General features: G+C 40.4%; 1 protein-coding gene across 1 annotated transcript; it reads right to left on the bottom strand.

Annotated features, from left to right (window-relative positions):
• Window positions 1–770: 770 nt before the first annotated feature.
• Window positions 771–15,889, bottom strand: DLD (dihydrolipoamide dehydrogenase). The gene is made up of 14 exons (XM_064445164.1): window positions 15,756–15,889; window positions 14,641–14,719; window positions 13,772–13,851; window positions 10,621–10,689; window positions 8,127–8,196; window positions 7,652–7,752; window positions 7,162–7,305; window positions 6,898–6,999; window positions 6,150–6,340; window positions 4,599–4,769; window positions 4,016–4,205; window positions 3,486–3,623; window positions 1,865–1,954; window positions 771–1,759 (listed from the first exon to the last, which is right to left on the bottom strand). Exons 1-14 carry the CDS (start codon window positions 15,792–15,794, stop codon window positions 1,694–1,696), a joined length of 1,530 nt encoding a protein of 509 aa, XP_064301234.1. The 5' UTR covers window positions 15,795–15,889; the 3' UTR covers window positions 771–1,693.
• Window positions 15,890–17,410: the final 1,521 nt, after the last annotated feature.

Genomic DNA, 17,410 nt, shown 5'->3' with positions numbered 1-17,410 from the left:
TGACACAACCACTTCCCTGGGCAGCCTGTTCCAGTGCTTGACAACCCTTTCAGTGAAGACATTTTTCCTCACACCCAATTCTAAACCTCCCCTGGTGCAACCTAAGGCCATTTCCTCTCATCCTATTGCTTGTTACTAGGGAGAAGAGACCAACACCCACCTCACTACAACCTCCTTTCAGGTAGTTTTAGAGAGCGATAAGGTCTCCCCTCAGCCTCCTCTTCTCCAGGCTAAACCACCCCAGTTCCCTCAACATCTCAAGACTTGTGCTCTAGACCCATCACCAGCTTTGCTGCGCTTCTCTGGACATGCTCCAGCGAATCGATGTCCTTCTTGTACTGACAGCCCAAAACTGAACACAGTATTTCCTCACTCGGTATGGATACTGGAGCAATACTTAATGAAAACCTCTAAAGAAAGGTGGGAGGATACAACCATCTTGTCTATACACAAAACCAAGCAGCTTTTGCACCATTTTCTGAAAGCACATTTCTCATCTATTATGCCATTGGCATAATGAAAAAGGACACATGCCACACCAGCAGATATTAAAGTTTTCTTCAAGGCAGAAAAGCCTAGCAAAAAAATGAAACGGCACCCTGCAAAACAAAACTTAAAATGAGCTACTGGAATTGGGCACATTCCCTCTACACATTAGGGACATTCCAAAGATGCCATTTGTTTGTGAGTTTCTTCACCTATTTGACAATCTAGACACTAAAAGGAATAACAGGGCCAATCAGCAAACAAAACCCAAGACAACCCTCAAGCCATGTTAAATATTTATTAAGCTCTCTTGCTACAGAAGAGACAGGAAGAGAGCACAAAATAGGAAACAGAAGAAGAAAGTATGTCTTAATTGTGTGGAGAGCTGACACTGCAGCCCTTGTGTCTGGAAGGTGCAGAATAACCCTCGTGTTACACCACTCAACAGCAAGCGCTGCTTCACTACCCAGTTCTAGCATTTCAAGTTTAAGAGAGTTGCACATTGGAAGCTTTAAAAACAAAAAGACTAAGTAGTGGTAAGATTAATTTTTCTTCAGTCTTTCACTTCTCCATTAGCACTCGATTTTTCCCCGATAAGTTTTCAATATGAAAACATGATGTGTGGAGAATCTCACACACACACAGTAATTTTCTCTTTAAGAAGTTAATACAGTTTTAATTGATCTACAGAAGCCCCTTTTCTCCCAACTTCCTAACGCTACTAGGTCAAAACAAGTTTTGGTACTTGTAAGTAGTTCAAATACTACAGTTAATCCTTTCAGAAGGAAACACATTTTTGTGCGGAAGTGACAGTGGCATTTTAAGTGCCAGCATTCAACTGGTTTAGTCTATCACTACTCCAAATAAGAAAACACCTAATATGCTAGACACTTGTTGAGAGTTTTGACCAGCATACCCGATAATCCCATGCAGCAGCAAAATGTTTGGTTTTGAAAAAGAGAAGAGTTCCATCAGGCTGTTTTTCTGCAACATTCATCATGTTAATAAACGTGTAATTTTAAGTATTTAATTTACAGAAGCTGGATAATTCCATTTGTTCCAAACTCTACTTCTTTAAATATTTGATGTTTAAAATGAAGACATTCACTTAAATCAGTCCTAAATTCCTCAGACTCAGCCTTCCATAAGGGCCCACGGTCCATTTTCAGAGATGTACTATACGTGTACAAATATCTGCTGTTTCATTTTAGAAGTTGATAGCTTTGCCAAAAGATGCAGCTAGGTTTGCTTCCCTGAAGGCTTCTGACACTGTCTGTAGAAAGCAAACACAAAAAGGTACAAGTCATTAGTAGTTACACGTAATGATGGCACATCTGTGTAACCCTGGTGTTCAACAGTCCGTTTAGAAAAAACTTACTGGATGGGCATGGCAAACTCTGGCTACATCTTCACATGATGCTCCGTATTCCATAGCAAGAGCAGCTTCATTAACCATTTCACCAGCACCCTGTAATTTAATGGTATATGTAATAAGCACAAACCTTTATGCAGTTGTCCAGGTTCTCCTGAATCACTAACAGCTTGTAAATAAGCACCTTTTGCTAAAAAAGAAGTGTTGTATTGTAACTAGCACTTGAGCTGTGTTCTAATACAAGTTGTAAGTACTTAATCTATTCAGTGACTATACTCAAGCCTAGCATAAATCTAAACATAATTCTTAATGAGAGTATTTGTTTTCTTGTTACTGAGAGTTGTGCAAAATCTAAGCATTTTTCCGCTACAAGATACTGATCATGTAACGCCCACATTCTCAAAGGTACAGACGGAGTACATTATCACTACTGAAACCTCCCCAAAACTTCAATGCCTTCCCAGAAAGTTAAATAGATAAACAAAAGTGCGTTGGTACATCTGCACCATCATTTTTATTTGTTGTATTTTTGTGTATTTACTCGGAGAACAATTCCTTGAGGAATCAAAACCAGTGAAATCTCCTGTTATGTTTTTAGCATTCAGATACACAATCATAAGGTTTTCGTTTATGATATATGGATTTCCTGATTTATGGAAAAATAAGGTTTTCCCCCAGCTCGTTCCCAATGAAGAAAATTAGTCTGTCTCACACCAATAAACCTAACTTTAGGTTCACGCCTTCCAGGCATTTTGATTTTTAAATGAGTGGCATTAAGAGAAAATAACTAGCATAGCGACTTGTTATGTATTCCTATCAGAAATTATAAGAATTGGATTCAGAAACAAAAAGCCTATCCACCAGTGATGACAGTATAGCCATTCATAGGAATAAAATTTCCTTTCAGGGAAAGTGGAGAGCTGTTTTAGTGTTTCTCTTAATGACAGCTGTATACAAAGATGCATGGTAGTGTTTCTGCATCCATCTTTATAAAGAAAAGATTCTTTAAAGCTAAGAAACAAAACAGAGAGGGATCAGGGTCTAACTTTGGAACGTGGGAGACAGCAGAAAAAGATACTTTTCCCAAACAGAATTTACTGATTTTTCATCTTTACAAAATATATTTAATCAAAGTTCCATAAGTTACTGACCCTAGATTTGGTGACTACAGCATAAGATTACCAGCTTTGCTGAAGTCCAAAGTTCAGAGAGGGGAAAAAAGAAAACACCAGTGAAAAAGCCAGTGTCTGTCAGCTCCCTCAACTTCCAGAACTTGACTCAATAATTTCTGCTGTTCTCTTGAGTATTTGGCAGTATTCATTAAAAAAAACAAAACACCACAACCCACACAAAACAAAACCAACCAAACAAAAAAGAAAACAAAAAAACCCCACCACACAGGTCAGAGAAAAAAACCCGCTGGGTCTAACACCAAAGCAACAGAGAAGTGGGAAGGAAGGCAGGGCTGCAGAAGAGAACAGTAAATAAAAATTACTATGGTAGACTCAAATCTTCCTTCTTTTTACAAGCACCACTTCTCCTAACTTGATGACTACTTTGCAACCGTGCAACACTAAATGAAAGACCCTTACAAGGCCAAGACAGCAGCAAAATTTACAGTACTTACTGCGCCTAAAATGTGAGCACCCAACATCCTGTCTGTTGATTTTTGACTAAGTATCTTCACCATGCCATCTGTGTCAGCATTTGTCTTCGCTCTGCTGTTCGCAGCAAATGGAAATTTCCCAATTTTGTATTCTATACCCTACAAAACAGGTATGTGGTACTGAGTTAATGACCAGCAAGAACAATGTAACCGTACAGGCAATTTAGTAAGTACAAGAACAGAAGCAATTAAAAAAAGAGACACATAAGACACACAGAGCAATGTATAAGAGCAACCAGTATAAGGGGGTATTAAAAAAAGATCAATTAGCAAGTGAGCAATATTAACTTCACAGAACAGAAGTCATTAAAGAGAACTGTGATCCTTGGGAGAGTGGCGTGCAGGAGGGAATCATTCAATCATACACCCTAAGCAACAAATTCAGATGCAGAAATTCTTTTGGAAAAAGTAGTTAAACTACTAGACAATGAAACCATGCCCAAGAATACAAAACTGTTTTTCAGGTTTTCAGAGCAGAAAACAAACAGTACCTCTTCTTTCAGCTGTTCTTCTGATTTGCCAACCCAGGCCACTTCAGGGTGAGTGTATATCACAGAGGGTACGCAGTTATAGTCAATGTGAACTGCTCCCCCAGCCATCCCTTCTACACAAAGAATGCCTTCATCCTCAGCTTTGTGGGCCAGCATAGGTCCAGCAACTACATCACCAATAGCATAGATGCTATCAGACCAATGAAACAGAATAAGACACTGTTTAAAAACATCCTAGCATACCTAGGCTACCTTATAAAATAGTCAGTTTGAAACACGCTACTGAAAACTCTAAACAGATTAAAATACTAAATTTCAAAAGAAATACAAAATATAAAAGAGCAGTTTCCCCAGAATGACCACACTTCAATAATTACTAGTGACATGAAATACACAGTGACTTTTAATTTACAGAACTTCAAAGGTTGACTAAAAATCTTTAGTTCCTGAAACAAAGCAGAACTCTCTTGAGTCTTCCTTTCAGAAAAGAAAGCTATATTCTGCAATTTTAAAAGTGCTTTAGTAAGTTAAAACAAGAGTTCTGCTTAAAAACAAGTAGTGAAAAATATTTAGTCTTACTTACTTTGGAATTTTGGTTTGGAATCTGTTATTGACTGGGATTCTCCCCCTCTTATCAAGTTCAATTCCAACATCCTCAAGACCTAGGTTTTTTGTAAAAGGACGTCTACCGATGCAAACTAGCAGCACGTCACAAGTTATTACTTCTGCCTTGCCGCCAGCAGCAGCTTCAACACTAGAGGAAAATAAGTAGCAAAAATGCTAAGCTGTAAACTTTCAGCATTGTATTTCTCTGACTAGTAACTAATATGATCCAGATGCTGACCTACTGGCTGGATCTGCCATGCAAAACCCCTGCATTCAGCCTGCCCCGTGCTTCTTCCTTGCAGGAGTTGAGAAGAGGGAGGAAGGGATAGTAACTCTTACTACATTTGTTAACAACTGAGATACAGAAATATATACAGAATTTATTCATATACAGAAATATATATGAGGGTATATATCCACTAGCAAGTAGCATGACCTGACAGAATCAAATCTGTACAGCAAAATAATTGGTGCTGAGAACTTGGCATTCAAACTATATATATTTGGGGGTGGGGTAGTGCCATGTATTCTGAGCAAGTTTTCTTCTGGCCCAATAACCAAACGCCTGTTAGCAGCTGCCCTGCATCAGATGCATCCCTCAAGTACCAAAGCATGGTAAGTGAGGAAGTAGGAAATGTGTTTCAAAAGCATATTCCTGAACCAAAATGAAACTCTGAATGTAGAGGCAGACTACCTGAGAGATCCAACCAGCATCAGCATGGTATGCAAAGTAGCCCAAATCTAGGACCTTTACAATGGTGGAGGATGGACTATCCTGAGATATGGTGATACAGCAAAAACAAGTCACCATATTAAGATTCCAGTGAAAAAACATTTAAGCTTTTAAGTACATTAAGAATTTTCATAAAACTCAAACTACAGTTTCTGCATAGACAATACATTAAGAAGAAAAAGAACAAAAGTAGTGTAGATGTATGGACTTTTACAAAGCAGATTTGCTTTATATGTGTCTCTATTAGCTGTTCATCTATAAGTCTTCAAAGGGCTTGAGTGTGGCCATTAGAAGACACTCTGGTGTAATTTTACTTATTTCTGCTCAAAAGCAATAAAGTCTCAAAATAAGCATGGCAGAGATAAGAGAAGTATGGACAAAATAACCCTTCCAGTAAGCAGCCAAGAATTAACGGCTTGAAAATGACTGTATGAACAATCATGATATTCATGTTGATTATACCAGAAGCAAAGATCGTCCACAAAAAGAATAATTTAGAGTTCTGTTTTTATCACTGATCTCACTATAACGACACTGGTTTTAGACTAGCATGTCTTCAACCCAAGTCAGCGGAACCTCTCCTGTATAAGCAATCTAGGACTCAATAAACCCAAAACTACGACCTCAGTAAGTTACAATACAGGACAAAAATTACTTTTCACTGAAGAATTCAGTGAACTCCTAAATCCATTTTCCTGTTTGAAAAATAGTATCAGACTGTATTTTTAAATAGGTTTGATGGATTTGGAGGAATAATATATACGGCATTCCTTTAGTTTTATGTTAAACACTTACGCTACATCAATTTTTCCATCTGGTTTCTTGGTAGCACCAGTAACTTTGGTGTTCAGTTTAAACTTAAGTCCCTGTTTCTGAAGAATACGTTGAAAGTTTTTAGAGATCTCCATGTCAATTCCCATTCCACCAACATGGCCCATGAACTCAACAGCTGTCACATCTGCACCAAGGCGCTGCCAAACTGAACCCTGCAGTCACAACAACATCAGTAAAGAGTTTTTGAAAAGCAAACTTCAGATTTCTTCAATATTTTCTGAACCACGTAAGTATGAGGCAAAAGGACTCAGACCAAGATGAACTACAAAGTCTCTGCTCCTTTGGTTGTTAGAATGTGTACAGTTGTATCACATAAAAATTTCTTGGTATTAACTGCTGCACACAAGAATTTATCCTTGCTTAAAATGAACTTCCCTTAAAGAAGGAAGGTCTCTCAGCTATACATAGAGCAGGTACAAACCTCAGCAAAAGTCACCCCCCAGACCACGCCCTGCCAAAAGCCCAACCCTATATGTGAGGCCCTGTACGTCCCCCTCTCATCCCTCTGCTTAGCTAACCAGCTGCAGGAGCACTGATCCTATACTTATCCCAGCTTTTCTGGTAGAAAAGGAAGGTAGTGGGCTATGAAGTCTGATGAGTTTCATCACAACTCACTCAATCAAACATCTGTTAAATCACAGCAACAAAAAAAATATAACACCCCGGTCCTTTATAAATTAAAGGCCAAGTGGTTTAAATATCCTCTCACCAGTTCCACACCAATGACTCCTGCACCAATGACAACCATCTTTTCAGGAACTTTTTTCAGTGACAGCGCACCAGTGGATGACACAATATTATCTTCATCAATCTAATGACAAAGAAATCCACAAAGGGAGATTTACAATCTCTTTCATGCATTACATATAAAGCACACAAGCTGAAGTGCAACCAGATACAAAAATGATTATGCATTAAATTATGTGGATATGACACACTGAGAAACCGTACCATTAAGATTTCAAATACGCACGGTAATTCCAGGGAAGGGAGCAACTTCTGAGCCTGTGGCTATAAGTATGTTCTTTGTATTGATAACTTGCGTGCTGCCATCTTCTTTGGTTGCAGTGACTTGGTTTTTGCCAGTTATTTTTCCAAACCCGGATACATGTACAACCTTTAGTAACCAGAATACAGTAAAAATTCAGATTCAAATTGCTTACGTAAATTATGCTATATTTAATCTGAGTCTCACTAATGCTTTAGAGAAGCTGCTAACATGTATCGCTGCATCACCATCTGGTACCAATTACAAAGTAATTGTATACTATTCTTTTAAGTAGATGAAGAAGGAAGGAACTGTTCATTTAAAAACTTCCTAGAAGAGAAGCATTTGATCTGCCCTTGCTGAGTCAGTCATTTGTATTAATGTATGTGGCAAGAATATGAAGATGTAAAAAGCAAGAAATTCAGATCAGAAAAAAAAAATCACAGATATGCCTCAGTATATAATCCAAACTAACCTTGTTTTGTTTAAATAAATGAGCAATTCCACCTGTTAAGGCCTTCACTGCACCACTCTTCTGTTCCATCATCTTCTCTAGATTCAAACGGATTCCTGTAACTAAGGTTAAAAAACCTTATATCAAGCACTGCAGTGTTTTTATTTGAAGGAGCTAACCTAAACACAATTAACAGCTCTGACACAGTAGGGTGTGTTGAATGACCGTACTAAACTCTAAAGGTCACATTCAACAACTGCTATATTGAAGAGCAGTATTACACTTTTCAAATACAACTTACCTATCCAGGATTCAGGGTTCAGGGAGCAGACAGGTGTCCCCAACCCTCCAACTGACAGATAAAGGACATTATTTGTAAGTCTAAAAAGTCTTCTGACCAGAAAACTATAGTAGTCAAAATCTGAATGATTAAGACTGCTTATTGATGGAAACCATTTATGTTAACAGGCACTGACAAGTTGCTCTTCACACTCACTTTCAATTCCTCTATTAGCGAAATCTTTTCCATGGGCCAAGTGATACAGATGTGAGTTGTTCAGCAAGGCCTAAAATACAGAGATGTGAATTGGGACACACATTCGCAACTGATTTAATTATTATTTTTTCCTGATAATATAATCGGATGTTATTTGCAAAACATTCTCACTATTAAGAAAAAGTCTGATCTACACATATTTAAAAAGGTATATTTCAAACACAGAAATTGTACACAGTAGCTCTTACTGAAGTGCTTTATAAAGTTATACACTTCACATAAAAATAGGTAATAGTTAAATTCACACCCACCCTTTTTGCTCATTTCACCAGAGAAACTGGGAATGACTCCATGAAGATTAAAAAACAAATAAGGAACAGACTAAGTAGAGGAAAGAAAGGTTCTGACTGAGTCACAGGAGAATTTCAGACATATTATCTCAGACAAGAGATTACTTGTCAACAAAAAAAGGATACAGAAAGATTGGATGAGGAAAATCTATACTGAAATCCTTCTTAAAATTTTAGCCCATGTAGATGTATGAGAGTTAGATTTTGTAGTTGAGGAGCTGTGCCAAAGTTACCACAACTGCATAGCTAGTTGAGCTGAAGCTTGATGACTCAGAGCTAGCTCAGGTCACTGGACATTCAGAATTCAAAATCAAAATTCGAATATATTTTATAACGATGGTTATAAATCAGCAGCTTGAAATGCAGAACATCTAGAACCGTATTTCTATTAGAAATAGCAATATAGTTGGGAAGAAAAATGATGTCTTTCACAATAACCATCCCAAACATGAAGTTACCAGTATCTTTTCAAGGACAACAGCACAAGTCTGCACAGATTGAAAGCAACCACAGTAAAACATTCACAGCATATTTTGAGACACCTGCCTTATATACACATGCCTGAGAGAAACTAAAACTGTCAGAATAAGATAATGCCATTTTTATGAATAAAGTCTTATCAAGTCTCACTCTGAAATTCATTTGCCTATTTCACGTAACAGTCACAACCCTGAATCTGTAACATCCAACATTATTGAAGATACAGCCACCGCTTAAGACTTCAGCAATTAAAAAAGAAAAAAAATCATGCCCAATGTATTATTTGGGGTGGCTTTCTGGAAAGGGATTTTCTCAAATGGTTTTTATTGCCTCAGTGTGCACAGCCTACTTATCCACTTCTTAAGAAATTTATTGCCACTTAAAAATATTCTGGATAGCACCTGGTTTTAGCCATGGATTCAGAAGTATTTTCTTAAGAACTTCAAAGGATAAAACCACCTCAAGTTAGTTAAATCCTAGCAGAGTTCCGAACTTTCAAAGTAACACTGTGTTGATCTACACCTCATTTTTGAGTTTTTCCTCAGTATATTAAGATATTCTGAACTTCATTAGAACTGTTAGTAAAATATTTAGGAAAATTAATACATCATTTAAAAAACTTTGTACTTACACTGTATTTTATCCTACCACACTAATGAAACCTCTCTGAGCAAACAGATTAGTAATAGCAATATAGTTAGGAGGGATCTTGGTAAGACAATTATGTCTGTTATTACAGCCATTACAAACCTGGCATTACCCGCGCCTTCCTTCACCTGCTGTCTAATCACCGACTAGACAGACAAGATCAGACTAATAAGGCTATCTAGCAATAACACTGTTCTTACAAGGCCCTAGTTCTGAAATTACGTAAAACTGGACTGACAATGTCAAGTACTAGGTTCTTCTGAATTTCTTCTTACTTCTGTCTTTCAGAGTGCATGCCTTGTACTCTCCCTTTTCACTCCCCACCTGCACTACTCCACACAAGCACTACCAGCCCCATTCCCCAGGCCATCTTTTGGGGCTGATGAGAATACTATTTTAGCTTAGACTAATATTTCAAGAGCTAATCAACTAAGCTTTTTCTACAGTCAACGGAGAGAGACAGCTATCTTCAGACATCATGCATCCAACCAAAACCAGAGTTCGTGATTTTTCAGGGGTGCCCCTCTCCTAGTTTAGATTTATTTTCTCTACCCCTAGTGACACAGTTCAGCATTTCTTTAACATAGGAATATAATCTTGGACAAAACTACAGGTTTATTTTGAACAAACTGATAGGAGGCCATCAAGAACTTCATGTGGTAGACTACAAGAGGTACAACCACCTGAAACAGTTAACACTGTAGTCAGTTACTGGTTACAACACAGGCTCAACAGCTCAGAGTGACAGATACATCTGTACACAACTCTGGTTTTCACTCTCTTCCTCTCTTTCTTTTGGGAAAGCCCACAAAACAGTTTGCAAACAAAACATTTCTGTTGAACAAATAAAATTTTAACCCTTTGTGTTATTTATTTGGATCCTCAGTTTATTTGGCTTGCAATTTCAATTTTTAATTAAAACACATCAATCTTGGAAAAAGATTAAGCATGAGTTTCTCAAGTGATATATACACTATCTGTTTTTAATGAAATTATGACAAACTATGTATGCTTACCTTGGATGGAATACATCCAACATTCAAACAGGTTCCACCTAAGGTTTCATTTTTTTCCACACAGACAGTCTGAGGAAGAAGGAGGGGGGGGGAAAAAAGAACTTTTCAGCAATACACTGACAATTTCTTCACAGGGTATCTGACAAATTAGAATTGATGACAAAGACCAGGCATTTACCCAACAATGCTTTTTCCACAAACGTCTCACTAATTTTATTCCTAGATTTATTTGGTGGCTCAGATTTCCCCTCCTTCATTTTTTTCCTAACTTAAAAACCACAAAACGACTGTTTGCGACAAAATTATTTACCAGAAGAGAGCCACATTCCCCACTGCACCACTTACACTTTCATACAAGTTAAGTGCTGTTGTTCTGCTTCAAAAATCCACAAAGGTACCTCAATTAAATAAAACACTCAGTTCTGTGAAAGATGTTCCCCTTATAGTTAAAAAACCCCACAAACCTGAGAAAAGTAAAAAATGTTTTTAGGAATCTTTTGCAATTACTTGTAAATCATGCAAACAAACAGGCAGATGAGCCAATACATGTTAAAATTGCATGAAGTAATGTTTTCTTTACAGAAAACAAAACAAGACCCCCAAACCACAAACAACATTTCCCTCTCTAAACACACCATCCTGCAAGACCCATTGCTATAAAGTTGTGCCAATATCTATAAAGAAAGAATAAAAATCAACTGAAGCAAAGGCAAGCAAAAATAAGGTCAACACCAACAGGGATGGAACATATTTCACCTTCTCATTGACTTGCCAACACCAAAGTGCACAAAGGAAAAAAAAAAAAACAACTGACAAAACTTCCAAGAAAAAACAGATCACTTGGGGGGGAAGAGAGTATCATGAACCTTTTTTATAGAAGCAAAAAGAATTGGCATCTCCTTTGCAAGGTGCACACGTGTTCAAAATGGTTTATACGCTAGAGCTCCAACGTTCCTTGGTTTATACTTGAAGAGCTCCATCTGCTGACAGAAGTGACTAAAGCAGAAGTGATGGTAACATGAAGAGCAGGGTTCACCATATCAAGTCACAGAAACATACTGAGTCATGCTGATCCCTTATCTACCCTTCCTCCTGTTTTAAGCACATGAATGAATGAAAAATGATCCAAGGGCTTTAAAAGCTGCACTATGGACCAAACAGCACCAGGCTGCTCCTGCCTTTACCTGATAAGGAGGTTCTGCCTCATCCACTTTGTATCACCTTCACCGACAAGGCCAAGCAAAGCTTTTGAAAAGCCAATGCCCAAAGAACACTGTTGGCAATGACATGGGATGCTGTGGTGGTGATAAAGGGACTTAACACTTGTGCCAGCACACGCAGCACTAAAATAGAAGGTTAGAGTTCAGTAGACCACACACAGGTTCTTCCATGAATGGTATCACTATAGAATCTATGTTTTTGCCCATCTCACAAAAACATAGCCTTATGTTCCTAAAGTACAACATACACATTCTTCATGTTTATTCAGTGCTACAGGTGACATGTGCAAGCATGTCCAAATATTTTGTCCACTCCGATTAGCTGTAAAGCAGTAAAACAAAATTATTTTTTGCCACGATGAAAAACAGTATCCAGGGCACTTTTTAACCTCCTTATATGTGATACCCTATTGTAAATCACAGATATGAAGGACCCGAGGATAGCACTGCTCCAAAAAAAGCAGGCATATAGCCACAAAAAACTGCTTTAGAAAAAAATAAATATGAACTTCCATGGCAGAAGGCCTTAATCTCAATTAAAACCTTCAGCACTGAGCACCTTTCTTCTCAGGTACTAATTGCTCAGTAACAACATACATCTCAAAGCAAGAATATTTATTAAGAAAAAAAAGAACACAAATATGGATAAAGGCACCTCAATTATCTCCACTAGGTCACAGGCAGATGTAAAACTTAATGGAATCTCAAACATTTCTATTTTAGTACAGTTACACATTGGAAGGCTGAAAGATACCCACAGAGGCATCACTGAAACTCAGTTGTGGGAGTAATGAACAATGAGGAACAACACTCAGAATTACAGGAGAGCTCAGGTTGAAGAGACCTCCTCTGGGGGCCATCTAGCCAAACCTCCTGCTCCAAACACAGTCACCATCAAAGATGTATCAAGTGGCTCAGGGCCTTGTACAGCCAACTTCTGAAATTATCCACAGCTGAAGACTACAGGCTATCTGGGCCTCCGTTCCAGAGTTTCACTGGAACTCCATTCATCATCAGGAGTTCCTGTCCTTACCAGGTGGTCTAATCAACTTGTTTTTGTCATGAAGTCCAGATGACATAATTCAGAAGCACTGGGACATACCAGCCAGCAGGAACATGCTCAAGACTGCTAGCACTGCCTTCTCAGATTTCAAAATAATTAAGAGAATAATGCAGTGCTAAGAGAGTAAGTTGGTCTCATATTAAGGAGTGAAAATAAAAAAATATGCTGCTGAAGTCACACTCTATTTTCAGAATTTTAGAAAATAGGAAATGTACATAACTCTCCCAATACTCAATTAAATGACACATCATTAGTACACATCAGATAAAAGTTGCCTCTTCAAAAAGGCATTAGAAGACAACAGACAGAACAGAGATGAACATAAATAAATGTAAGTTAGATACTACAGTATTTCTACAGGCATGTTTTCACCTCTAAAATTCTCACGTGGCAATAGAATTCCTCTATTCACATTCAAAAAACACGTCAGTTGAATATTGTTTTTTCCCCTTTTGAGATCCCTCAGCCTGTTCTTCTGGACAGTTTTTCAGTGGCAGTTTTGTCAATGTCACAACTTTTTTCCCCCCTTTTTCTTTGTTGGAAGAAATATTCTTTCCTAGCATTCTTTTCCCACCTTCTCTTCCACATGAGTATAAGCCCACCTCAGTTATCACTTCCAATCAAAAGCAAGCTGTCCTAGGCAGCTTTGTCAGGAGCCTAGCAGAGCTACAGAGAGTAATAACTTCACATCTCCATTTCAACTTCTGTATAAATCTGGGTAAACACGGTAAAGAAAGATTATCAACATGTCAACAGCATCCGGTGGCCCAAGATGTGACGGAAGAATTTCAGTTTTTCAGTAGCACACAAAAATATCCCAAGTTCATCTGCATGAACATTCTGTTATCTGAGTGAGGTCTCATCTTACCTTAAATCCAAGCTGAGCTGCTTTGATAGCAGCAACATACCCTCCAGGGCCAGAGCCAATAACTGTGACATCAGCATCAACTGAAACAGAGAATATTTGAATTATTTTTGTTTCAGCAATGAACATTTTAGTGCAGGAACACCAGTTTATTGTTTCTGAAAGAATTAATGTTTGAAAATATATTTTTTAAAAAAGAAAAACCGCTATTAAAGATGATACAACTTATCTAAACCTAGTTTATTAAGTAAATTACACCTCACATCTGAGCAACTTTCTGGACGAAAGGAAAGGTTGCATGGACGTAAGCACTCTGCAATAAAAAAACCAACCAGTTTGAAACTTTACAGGGAAAACAATCTAAAATGAAGTGAGGCAACTGAATTGTCTAACCTATCCATCCTGCTACAAAGTCTTTAAAATGTCCGGATAGTTTACTGTAACATTTTTCCTACATAGCTTCTATCGATGTTTAGTGCAAAAGATAAATGCTTACTGAATGCCATAAAAGCAGTAGTTTATAAAAGAGAAAATACAGCTCAAAGAGGTATCTATGCAACCTCTATTGATTACGAACACGGCAGAAGCAATGAACTCTGTACCTAATTCATATCTTCTAACCACAGACTCCTTTGGAATATTAATTACTGTCACTGTTGTTATACAAAAAGCTCAACTGTATTTATAGCTTTAGCTTGATATCAAGTAGGGCAAATAAGCCACTATTTTTCATCTAGATCTCCATGCTGGCATGGATTCCCCCATCACCCAGAAGACTGATTCCTGAGTTTGAAACACTGCTTTGGTTTCTGAGGTTTTTTGGGGGTTTTGGTTGAGTTTTTTGTCCAAAGAAATTCTTCACAATCAACTACCTTGATCAGCATAGGTCCTCCTTTGTGACACCACACAAATTCCCTGGAGACCATGATGAATTCGATCAAAATTACTTCTCTAGAAAGGGGAAAAAAAAACAACCAACCTTCATTTTAAAAGTTGAAGCCTGCCCTTGAAGAAAAATAAGCATTCAACCACACGCAGACAAACACGCAGCTGCAGTCACCAGTCACCCAGAACAGGAACATGACTGAAGCCGGCACGGAGGGCACCGGCCGGAGCAGGAGGCAGAAGCCGCTGTGCCGTTTACCTGCTCCGCAGCCTCAGCCCATCCTTACACCCGCCCTCACGCCGGCCTCGCCTACGGCTGCCGCTAACTAGGCAAACTCTCAACCCTTCACACGGGGCTCTCAAACCACTTAATGACACCAGTCAGACACCCGCAGGAGTTTATGAAGGGCCTGGTTGTTCCATAACCATCTCCCTCGGCCACTTCCTGCGAACAGGCCCCATCCCAGAGGTGGTTCTAGAGGGCAAGACTTTTTAAATTGCAACGGGGCAGCACAGCACAGCCGCTACAAGCGCCCCGCGGGCCGATCACGCTGTAGCTGCCATACAGGGTGCTCCTGAAAGCACTTCTGAGGGCCCAACACTGCCCAAGAGGCGGGAAGCGGCCCTCCCCCTGACAGCCGGCGGCCCCCGCAGCCACGAAGGTGTCCGTCCTCGCCCCGACTCCGCCCGGCCGCTCCCTCCGGGCCGGGGCACCCCTCCCCCGCTCTCGCAGACAGACCGACGCGGCAGCAGTGACAAGACCCCGAGCCCACCCGTCCCGGGGCCGGCCGCCAGGGAGGGCTCAACGCCGCCTCAACCCAGCCGCAACCGCGCCGGGCGCTGCGCGACTCCCCTGCACTGCCCTGCCAGGCAGGCCAAAGCAGAAATGGGAGTGGAGAGCGGCCAAGACCCGCGGCCGCCAGCCGCCGCGCCCGCCGCAGGGCGCCTGCTCCGGCTCCGCCCGCCCTCCCGCCCGCTCCCGGCGACGGGTGGGGGGGCGTGAGGAAAGCCCAGGCCCCAGGCCCCAGGCCCCAGCTTCCAAGTTCGCAAGCTCGGCTCGGCGCGGCTCCCCGCGGCAGTGCCGTCCCTGCTGGCGCCGTACCCGAGCGAGCGCGCCGGAAAGGCGCCCCCAGCGCTGCATGGCCGCCGCCCCTGCCTGCGCCCCGCCGCCGCCGCCGCTCCAAGGACTCGGCGGACGCGCGCAGGCGCGAAGGGCGGGGCCGGGCCGGGACTGGCGGCGGGAGCGGGCGCCGCCGCGCGCTGAGGCCCCCTGGCGGCGGCGGCCGGCCGGTACAGCGCCGAGAGCGGCGCTCGGGGGCGGGGTCTGAGGGGCCGGGGCGGGGACATGCAGATGAGCCTCTTAAAGGAGCAGGGCTCTGCTGGGGAGAGTCTGCACAGCCCGTAGCAACCTGAGCTGCTACGGTCAGCTACGGTGAGTGTTCAGGTCAAGCAAAGGAGCTCGCGAAGAAGCTCGCAAACCCACGTCTAATGAGTCAAAATAAAGTTTGGGAACAGAAGAGGAAAGTAAAAATATTTTGTTTTTCAGAACAAAGCATCTTCCATCTAAATGACAGCGAAATGTATATAAATTCCACTTTTAAATATTCAAAAATATAAAATCTAAGGTATTTCATTTTGGAAAGAATTTCAGGTGCCTTGAATAATTGCTTTAAGCAGGAACAAAATGAACTGGGATATTAAGACACTTTTATAATAGACACATTTTAATTTAATGCTATTTATATTATTCCAGACTACTAGAAAAAAGGGTGCACACCCCGCAGTCCTCTTTTATTTGCCCTTCAGCACATCAGTGCTTGAAAACCTAAATCCTTCATTGCCTGGAGGGAACAGCAACAGGCCAAGACCGTTTTCCCTCTATACCAAATTCTGCCTGGTTTAGAACACATGCAATATTCTCTTCAGTTTATGTTAAAAACATCTAACTGTGGCTTCATGTAAGTAATATGCAACATAGTTCATAATACTGATTGCCCGTCTTGTCCAAAAGTGAAAATATTTTATGTGAAAAAGAGTTCTCAAGTTTTCTAGACACTTTCTAATTTCTTGCATAAAATCAAGACTTCCTTCAGGTGGCAGTGTTCTGTTATCTCCCATACCGAGAAGCACGTCACTGAGCACAAATCTTGTAGATCCCTTAGCAAAGAGACATAATAGTCATAAATGCTAGGATTTCTGATTAGAGCAGACTTAAATTATTTAGAAGAACCACCTGAGAGAAGAGCAATTCACCCACTAATAAAATATAGTCAGGTCTGTTGAAAGTGCTTTAGCTAATGAAGGCATCAGCACCTAATAACACTGTATGACAGCACCTGGGTTGAATATGAAAGGCCATATTCAGTGGACAGAATTCCTCTTCTGTCTTTCTACATCCCAGAGGCCCTGATGCTTGCAGTGAAAGTATCATGGCTCCATCATTTCCTCCCATCCTCAGTAATGAGCAGACCAGAGAGAAGAAAAAATAAAAATCCTCCAGCTGTACCTAACTGAAAGTACTCAGCCAGCAAGTTTTAATTCACCATGGCCTTTCCCCCGGCCTCCCAGCCCTGGTACGCAGAAGGGTATCAGAGCCCCCCGCCCTCTGCACAGGCAGTGCTTGGCAGTGCCTGAGTATTTCTGGGGAAATTAAATGTTTTTCAAACATAGATCTAAATGCCATGAGCACGTTGTCATTGCTAGCAGTGAACAAGACCATCTGCTGCTAAAGCAAATTAGTCGAGGCTCTGAAGGACA

This window comes from Phalacrocorax carbo, chromosome 1 (genome assembly GCF_963921805.1).
Source record: "Phalacrocorax carbo chromosome 1, bPhaCar2.1, whole genome shotgun sequence".
Lineage (NCBI taxonomy): Eukaryota > Metazoa > Chordata > Aves > Suliformes > Phalacrocoracidae > Phalacrocorax > Phalacrocorax carbo.
This window is presented reverse-complemented; position numbering and strand designations above follow the sequence as displayed.